Source organism: Oratosquilla oratoria, chromosome 27, assembly GCF_046742065.1.
Source record: "Oratosquilla oratoria isolate Oo_2021 chromosome 27, ASM4674206v1, whole genome shotgun sequence".
Taxonomy (NCBI): domain Eukaryota; kingdom Metazoa; phylum Arthropoda; class Malacostraca; order Stomatopoda; family Squillidae; genus Oratosquilla; species Oratosquilla oratoria.
The window spans coordinates 19,815,175-19,825,174 of record NC_134803.1 but is presented as its reverse complement, the minus strand read 5'-3'; the positions used below and the strand labels follow the sequence as shown (position 1 = coordinate 19,825,174).

Genomic DNA, 10,000 nt, shown 5'->3' with positions numbered 1-10,000 from the left:
TAGGACGGTTACACAGCCCGCACGGTGATCACCGTGGCATATCATCCGTCTGGGAGCCCCGTCACACAGGTCGACTCTCAAGTCCGAGCCACTGACATTATTGTGCCTTCGTACCATGGTCTTGCGTCGGCGTTACTTGTGGCGGTTGGGTAGGAGGTGGTCGTATGGGAATATCGGTAGACCGTTCCGCATCTTTCGGTGTGTTGACATGGCATGAGTGGCTGCGTGTACTCGTATCTTGTTTTAAGGTATAATAGGGTGAGCATTGCGCGTGACGTCCATGACGTAGGTATAGGCTGCCTTGGTAAGATGGTCCACCGTTTAATAAATTTATTGCTTCTGAGGGCGACAAACAATAGTATATTAGTCATAGTATTATGTAAAGAGATACAAAAGGAGGTATGGTTGGATTTAACAATCAAAATCCCCCAAAATGGGGGTGGCGAGCTAGGAGTGTATCTAAGTTGTCGTCACTAAGTAAATATTTACATACAGTTATCACGTCTTGTCTCTGTGGAATACTGTCTGTCACAATGGGGCATTGGAGACAGTAATGTTCAAGAGTGTTGGCGTTAGGGCGGTTACACAGCCTGCATGATGAGTAATGTGGCATATCTTCCGCCTGGGATATTTGCCACACAGGTCGATATCCGAGTCTGAGCCGAGCAATGATAACATTGTGTCTCCGTACCATGGGTCTGCGTCGGCGATACTTGTGGCGGCTGGGTAGGAAGTGGTCGTGGTGTTGAATGGAGACACTGGTGGCTCGTTCCGCATCCCTTCGGCGTGTTGTTATGGTGTGAGTGGCTGCGTGTATTCTGTTTTTGAGGCATGTGAGAGAGGGTACTACGCGTTCGTTGTCTAAGACGAAGGCACAAGCTGCTTTGGCAAGATGGTCCACCGTGTCATTGCCAGCAAGGTCGACGTGTGATGGCACCCATATGAAAGATACGGCCATAGATGCTTCATGAACAACGGCGAGTTGGGTCAGTATGGCCTGTACAACACGATAGTAGTTGGGTCTGGGTGAGGAGAGGGCGTGTAGAGCTGGTTGGGAGTCACAAACGATCACACCATTTACGTTGCAGTCTACAAGATATGTTACTGCGTCGAGGATTCCGTGTAGCTCACAAAACGTGGAGCTTGATGTGACAGGTAACCTGCGGCCAATCCATCCAGCTTCCACCACAGGTGGCTGTAAGGTGGGTGAGTACATGGCACACGCTGCTCTTCCATCAGCCTGTACTGAGCCATACACGTAGATGACATGCGCTGCGGGGATCTTTGAGGATTCGCTGTCGATGGTCTCTAGTGCTAGTTGCTTTTGAAGTGTAGGAAGGTCATCTTTGGAGGTTGGTGTGAAGGTGACGTTAGGGAGGGAGATTCGCCACGGGGGCAAGTCGGGTTCAACCGTTTCTTCAGGGACGTGGAGGTCAAGGTTTCTGAGTGTGTTGCACACTGTAGTGACGAGGTTGCGGCCTCCTGGTCGAAGTGGGAGGCGGGGTGCACTGTCAGGTTCGAGCGACGCTCTGATGGTAGCAGTAAATTTTGGGGACAGATAGGGCGATCGGAGGCATTTTACAGAGAGAATGGCCATGTTAGCATATATTCTCTCTACGAGCGAGGGTAGACCAAGTTCACTTTGCATGTTAACGATGCGAGTCGAAGGAGGGCAACCTAAGATAAATCTCATTATTCTATTTTGGAATTTTTCGAGAGGTTCCAAAGCTCTCCTGGGAAGTTGACAAAGGGCAGGTGATAAGTAGTCAACGAGTGATCGAAGAAATGTGGTGTATAGAGGTCTGACCATTGGTAATGAGACGCCGGTGGAATTTGTGGCAAGCCACTTGATAGGGGTAAAACGGGCCTGCAGACGATCAAGGAGATCATTAACAAGGGGATGGATACGTTGTCGAGTCGGTATGGCTGGAGTGATCCGGGCTGGTACTCCAAGGTATGTGTACTGTGTGCAATGAGGGAGAGCATCACCTCCCATGTTGAACGTCGGTAGTGCTTGGAGAGTACGAGATGAAAATATTCTGCTCTTCTCAGGGGAAATGATGAGACCACAAGCGGTAGTTGACGTGTAGAAGCCATTGAGGACGAATTGGAGGTCAGTGGGCGAGTTGGAATGGATGCAGATGTCGTCCGCGTAGCAGAGAAGGGTTGTACCGGGAACGTTAGGAAGAAGTGAGAGTAAGCGGTGCATCAAGACGTTAAAAAGAAATGGACTTAGTACGCCACCTTGCGGGGTACCGAGTTCGAGCTGCTCGTAGGAACTGCACACACCTCGAAAGAGAACACGTGACTTCCTGTTACTCAGATAACCTCGAATCCATCGAAGGAGGCTTCCTTGCACTCCGAAGGTAACCAGCTGGTCAAGAATTATTTCATGGTTGGCTACATCGAAAGCACTTTTGAGGTCCAGGAAGGCAACTACGCTGGTGGGAGAGAGGCGGGTGTAGAGCTCAGTAAGGCAGTGGTGCGTACTTCGTCGTGGGAGGAAACCATACAGCTGCGGGGAGAGTTGACCTTGTAGACGATTCATGAGCCGGGCAAGGATGATACGTTCAAGCACCTTGCTGAAGCATGAAGTTAGGGAAATGGGCCTGAATTTATCAGTACCTGGTTTCGGTATCGGAACAATCGTGCTTAAAGTCCAGGCTGCAGGTACATGTCCACGAAGGAGGCAGAGGTTGAAGAGGGGAAGGAGGGGGTTGCCAGGAACTTCCAGTAGGAGTCGGAGCACTTGGTATGTAATGCCGTCATCCCCGGGGGCAGAAGTTTTTGTATTAGTCATGGCTAGTCGTAATTAATTCTCCGTAATCGGGACGTCGTCTTCTTCATCTGGGTGGAGAAGTGCAGCCATTAGGTGGAGATTACGGGTGTTGCGACGAGTGGAGAGTGCCTCTTGGATATGCGTAGGAAGATTGTTAGTCTGTGACTGTGACGACCATAAAGTAATGAGGTCCTGGGCGTAGGCGTCTGGACTGTGATGGAGGGCGCTGGGAGGTTGCTTCTTAACGACCCTTTTTACAAGGCGCCACATGGTCGCGATACTAGTCTGGTGATTTATGGAATCAGTGTATTTCTGCCAAGACTCTGTGTAGGCACAGTTCTGGAGGGCGACCATATTATCCCGTGCTATTTGGTACTGATGTAAAGAATCAGGTGTGGGTTGCGTCTGAAAAGCATGACCGGTAGTCTGTGTAGCTCTCTCCGCTTGGATAATACGGTGGTCCAACGTCCATGAGTGAGGTACAGGGCGGCGTGGTAGGTGAGCTTTGGTTACATAGCGGTTGTAGAAGTCGTGTGTGGTATTCACTAAGGACGTGTATAGTGCGTCGGGGGATAGGAAGTCAAATGTGGGAAGGAGACTAGAGATGTACGAAATATACGTAGGGCAATATTTAGGAGGAATGGATATACGGGTCCGGTGATGAGGAGTTGGAATCCGAGATGGTATGGAGTAGTATAAACTAAGAGCAATATGGTCGGAGAAGAGAGAAGGAATTGATTGACAGGCGACACGGGATGGCACGAGGCCAGACGTGATGATGTGGTCAACTGTGCCTCCACGTGCATGTGTGGCTCCACCAGTTTCCCATCGTGTGAGTCGGTACCGGTGTATGTAGTTGAGTAGAGGGATTCCACTACGGTTGGGGACAGGGGAGGCATCACCAAGAGCAGGATGTCGAGCGTTGAAATCCCCCATATAAATCATTACACGATTTGTAGGTACTGGGAGGGCAACAATATTAATAACACCAGGGGCAGAGTATACGTTGCAAAGTCGAAGTTTACCATTGCCCACAGTGACTTCAATTAACTGAAAGCTCATAGTAGTATACCTGGAGCATCGAAGGAGCTTGTGTGGCATAGAGGTGTGAATGTAAGAAATGAGGCCATTCCTGACTGGATGTATGTACGAGACATAGCCAGACAACGTAAGTGCTGTGTCGCATGACTGAGCACCACTGGGAAAGACTTCTTGAATAAATATTATCTGGGGGTGAAAGTGATGGACGTATGCCTTGAGTGCACTGAGTTTCGTGTTATGGTGTATTCCGAAAGCATTCCAAGAGATGACGTGAAGCGATACGAAATCAGAGAATCTTATTACTATGTGCTTTGCGAGAGCCGGATGAGGTTGGTGTTTGAATGTGGGCGCTGCCAGGCGGAGCATGGGTAGAGGAGTTCAAAGGCGACAAGAGCTTCTCTAGATGGGAGGCAACTGTATCAAGTCGCTCTGTAAGGGCTGTGACAGAGGTGATAACAACTTTGTGAGATTCAACTAGACTGGCAAGTGTGGTTGCTGTGGTAGCCTGTTGGTTAACTAAACTTTCGATACGGGCATCTATGGCATCGAATCGCTTCGTGAGGGCTGAACAGCGGGATTCGAGAGATGCAACAGCTTGGCGAAGAGCTTGTACTTCAGCAGAGTCCGTGGTGCTGGGCGTCGTGAGAGAGGTGGCTGGAAGTGGTGGTGGTAGTGATGATAGTGGTGGTCCAAGTCTTTGGGAAGTGGCCGTGGGTGTTCGCTTAGTACAGCCATGCCAAACGTTGACCCCTGGTTTATGGCATCGGGGGCACTTCCATCGGGATGTGTCTGGTGGTGGGGATATGGAAGGTTCTGAGGTAGATGCGGAGTCGTCGGACGTGGCGGGTGGAGTGGGTGGGCGGTGAGGGCAGGAACGAGTGTCATGATTCTCCGAGCACCAGGCACACTTTGCGGGAGCGGAGCAGTATCTTGAGATATGTTTGAAGCCCCAGCATTTATAGCACCATGGAATTTCATCTTTCATTTTGCGAAGCTCACAGGGAGGGAGGAAAGGTAGGAAGGAGAGCTCTAAGGTAGGCGGCGGTGGTTCAAGTAGGCTCCACGTGATGACTAGTCGGTTGATTGGCGTCCCATTTTGGACGAATCTGCGAGCTGTATGTATCCCTGGATATTCCTTGGCATGAGAGGCATCGATGCTGACAGGGTATCGAGTGAGGAGGTATGTAGGGAATTTACGTGGTCTTTCCGTGGAGTCCTGGATGACTAGGCGTAAAGATATTATTTCCCCACTCGTGATACTTTTAATGATGTCTTGTCGTTGTCTTGAAACATAGACGAAACGAGATGTAATAGCTGACATCTTCACCTCAGCCAGCTCACGATCGAGACGGAAAGACTTGGCAACGTTGGAGAGCCACCGAAGTTTCACGTCACAGCTTGAGTTGTCAGGGAAAGTTAATTTGACATATTTCTCTCTGGGAGCAAAGGCAGGAGCCTGTGACGGCGAAGTATAGGACGAGATTGGGGGGGGGGGGTAGGGGTGGGAGATGGTGTGATATCATAAGCTTGTGGCTCTGTCATTGGATTCTTCTTCGATGATTTAGCAGCAGGAGAAGGTGGTGGGCTGCTATTATTGGAGACTTCATTTAGAGTGCGTTTAGCGGGGGTAAATGGTTGTGGTGCAGAGTTGCCAGATGCAGGAGAATTTCCTTGAGCGTGATGGTTGTAAGTCGTAAGTGGGGGCCATATGTTAATTGGATCTTCATCGTCACTCATAGCGAGATCGGCTTCAACGATGGCAATAGCCTGTGGCCCTGAGTAGTCCATGATTACCACACGTTAAGATTATTCACAGGAGTTCAGGATTTATGAGGCAGTATGCGGGGAGAGCGATTCATCCATGTCGTCACAAACCTCTTACTGCGCATGCGCAGACTTGGCCGCCCCTGACCAGGAAGGTCGGAGGGATAATGTTTTCACAGCTATAGACTGTTAATATTCACACACCGTGATCACAAAAAATGGTAGAGGTGGTCTTATAATATCTCACAGCACACAACGAAGGGTTGGAACACAATAACACTGCCGGAATTCTAACAAAGAGCACGGAGCTCAAAACTGTAGGACCGGTCACACGCCATATTTGTTTTTCAGCGAGAGAGAGAGAGAGAGAGAGAGTGAGAGAAAGAGAGTAACTTCTCACTTACTGTTATTGTTAACCGAATGAGGAATAGTCCAGGAACATCGCAGCAAGGCGTCACAATGAGGAATTGGAGCGCGACTACTCACCTGGCCGGAGTGATACCAGGAGATGGAATCGGGAGGCTTCGGGTGGTACAGGACCAGGCACGTCAGGTTAATAGTAGACCCTGTGTTGATGTGCGAGTCACTTCCGCCCAAGATCAGCGTCTGCGGTTCTATATGAAAAAATAATAAATAATAATAATAGATGAATATACAATAAAAACACACAAATAAACAAATTGATAAAATAAGGAAAATAGATAAGAACACAAGAACATAAGAAATAAAGGAGACTGCAAAAGACCATAAGGCCTACACTAGGCAGCTCCGTATCCATCACCACCTGTCATCCCCATCCATAAAGTTGTCTAATCGTTTTTTAAAACAACTGATAGTTTCAGCGCTTACTACATGGTTACTAAGTTTATTCCATTCATCGACCACCCTATTAGTAAACCAATTCTTGCCTATTTCCTTCTTAAATCTAAATTTGTCCAGTTTATACCCATTACTGCGAGTCCTGCCCTGTTGTTTTATTATGATGACCTTGTTTGTATCACCCTTGTTATAGCCTTTGATCCACTTGAACACTTCTATTAGATCACCCCGCACTCTGCGTCTTTCCAGAGAGTGTAAGTTTAGGTGCCTAAGCCTCTCTTCGTAAGGCAAATTTCCGAGTCCTTGTATCATTTTGGTCATTCTTCTCTGTACTGATTCTAGTAAATTTACGTCCATTCTGTAGGACGGAGACCAAAACTGTACCGCATAGTCAAGGATGGGTCTAACTATCGCTAGATAGAGTTTAATAATTACCCCTGCACTTCTATTCGTTACCGTCCTAGCAATGAAGCCTAATGCTCTGTTAGCTTTATTTTGAGGTCCGGACTCACCAGAACACCCAAGTCCCTCTCGCACTCAGATTTTTATAAAAACGTGTTATCTAAGTTGTATCTATTTTCGGGGTTGTGTAGCCCTACGTTTAACACGCTACACTTAGAGATATTGAAGTTCATTTGCCATTTCACCGACCATGTTAACAGCTTATTAAGGTCATCCTGCAGAATCTGGGCGTCGACTCCTGACCTAATTAGGCATCCTATTTTAGTGTCGTCCGCAAACTTACTAACATCACTATTTAACCCTTCGTCTAAGTCGTTTATATACATAATGAACAACAAGAGACCCAAAACCGAGCCCTGGGGGACCCCGCTAGTAACATTGCCCCACCTAGATTTTATTCTATTTATGGTGACCCGCTGTTTTCTGTTACTAATCCAAGCTCTAATCCATTCTAACACTTTTCCTCCTATGCCATGGGCTTTGATTTTATTTAGTAGTCTCTGGTGTGGCACTTTGTCGAACGCTTTGCTAAAGTCAAGGTAAATAACATCGTAATTTTCATTGTTGTCTGACGCCTTATATATCTTAGTGTAAAAGGATAGAAGATTAGTCACACATGACTTACCCTTGGAGAAACCATGCTGTGAAACACGAATTAAATTATGCCCTTCAATGTGTTCTCTGAGTCTATTTACTATTATTGATTCAAGCATTTTTCCTATAACCGATGTCAAACTGATTGGCCTATAGTTGCATATAGACGATCTATCTCCCTTCTTAAAAACAGGAACAACGTTTGCCTGCCTCCAAGCAGTTGGAACAAAACCAGTGTCTACCGATTTATTGAATATTTCAGTTAACTTGTCGCAGATTTCAAATTTACACTCTTTAAGCATGCTTGGAAAAATTTCGTCTGGACCCGGAGATTTTGTAGCTTTAAGTCTGTCAATCTGCTTGACTACTTCTACTTTACTACTCGTAATGCTGATATTAGATAGACTACTTTCTTCATCCCCTCTGAAAATCAGATCGCAGTCAGGTACTTTATCTAACCTCTCATTAGTAAACACCGATAGAAAATAATTGTTAAACTCCATCTCTCATTTTTTCTTCCGATTCAATCATGACATTTTCATCGTTTTTAATTGGTCCTATTCTTTCTTTATTTTTTGTTCTATAGAGGTGAAAGAAACCCTTTGGGTTGGATTTTGCTTGACTGGCAACCTTGATTTCATAATTACGTTTTGCTGAACGTGTATTCCTTTTAACCAGCTTTGCCATTTCGTTATATCTTGATCTAAGGTGTGATTCCCCGTTTTTCATTTTTACGTAAAGTCCTCTTTTCATTCCGATCTCATGTTTCAATCTGTCCGTCATCCATTTGGGAGTATTACTATTTTTCCGTATTGACTTTAGGGGGATAAATGTATAAAAGCATATGTATAAATAATTATGTATGTTGTATGTAAGACAGATGACTGTTAGGGTGGTAAGGTAAACGCAAAATTGTTGAAGTTTTATTTCCTGACGTTTCGTTCTTACCAGAATTTCTTCAGAGTATTTTAAAGAAATCCTGGTAAGAATGAAACGTCAAGAAATAGAACTCCAACAATTTTCTGTGCTGACCTTACCACCCTAATACTCATATATATATATAAATATATATATATGTGTGTGTGTGTGTGTGTGTGTGTGTGTGTGTGTGCATATATATACATATATATATATATATATATATGTATATATATATATATATATATATATATATATATATATATGTGTGTGTGTGTGTGTGTGTATATATATGTATATATATATGTATATATATATATGTATATATATATATATACATATATATATATACATATACAGACATCACATAATTGAATAGACACCAGGAGAAATCGTTTAATCTATTAAACAAGCAATTGATATAATTAAAGTGCTTATGAATGGTCACAATGTGAATAACTAATACTTGGTTGACATCCCCTTTGCTTTTTTCAATGCAAGGACCCTTCTAGGAATGCTAGTGATTAGTTCACGAATATCATCTTAAGGGGTTTCTTACCATGTTTCCATTAGTTATCCTAAGAGATGGCTTCCTATTCTTTTTGCAAAGTTGTCGGTCTAATATGGCACAGAGGTGTTCAATAGGGTTCATATCAGGGGACTGACTCGGCCATAGAAGTTTCCTGATCCCATTTTGGCTCAACCAATTTTATGTTGCTTGAGCAGTGTGACAAGGACCTCCATCTTCCATACTCATTCTACCACTGGAGAATATTGGAATGAGTCCTTCCTTTAATATAGAAACATATTTGCCTGAATTAATGTTTCCTTGACACTCAACAAGCTCTGATCAACCATCACTCCAAATTGGACCCCACACCATTATTGAAATGCGCCCATGTTTCACTGTTGACTGCAGTCTTTTGAGGTCAAACACTTGACTACAGAGTCTCCAGACCTACACTCTTCCACTGTCAGAAAATAATGCGAATCGTGACTCATCAGAGAAAATAACGTTGCTCCAAAAGGCCACAGGTCTCTCCACCATCTCAACAGCCCAATACTTTCTGCGCTTGATATTGGCTGGACGAAGAAGTGATTTCCCTCTTGCAGCTCTGCCATAGTAACCCAACTTGTGGAGATACCTGACAGCTGTTCTGGAACTGACATCAGCTTGTGCTGCTATGTCAGTGGCCTTGCAACGTAGATCCTCTTCGACAAGACGCAAGGTTCTTTCTGAGATCACTCTATTAACAGTAGAAAGGGGTACTGACAGATTTTCAGATATTTTGCGTTGACTAAGTCCACCTTCATATTGACTCACAATACCACCTCGCTAAAATTCAGATAGGTTTACCGCTCCTTTGGTTCGTGGCATGCTTGATTAATCTTGTATGTAATCTGAAGCATAAATCTAGGTAAATATAATATAGTAGGTAAATTTGAATAACATTAAGCATTAGATAAGAGCAAAATACATTTTTCTTGGTGTCTATTCAATTCTGTCATCTCTCTCTCTCTCCCTCTCTCTTTCTCTCTCTCTCTATATATATATATATATATATATATATATATTTCTAAACAGAAATGTAGTAGCACATTTGTAAATAACACACAAGAAAC

At 44.7% G+C, this 10,000-nt stretch overlaps 1 protein-coding gene across 1 annotated transcript in view; it reads right to left on the bottom strand.

The window, feature by feature from the left end:
• LOC143039764 (uncharacterized) overlaps positions 1-10,000 on the bottom strand; it is a 353,768-nt gene that overhangs the window by 251,225 nt on the left and 92,543 nt on the right. Inside the window, exon 5 of the mRNA XM_076210007.1 lies at positions 6,071-6,198. Coding sequence (XP_076066122.1) covers positions 6,071-6,198 — 128 coding nt within the window. The remainder of the gene's footprint in view (positions 1-6,070; positions 6,199-10,000) is intronic.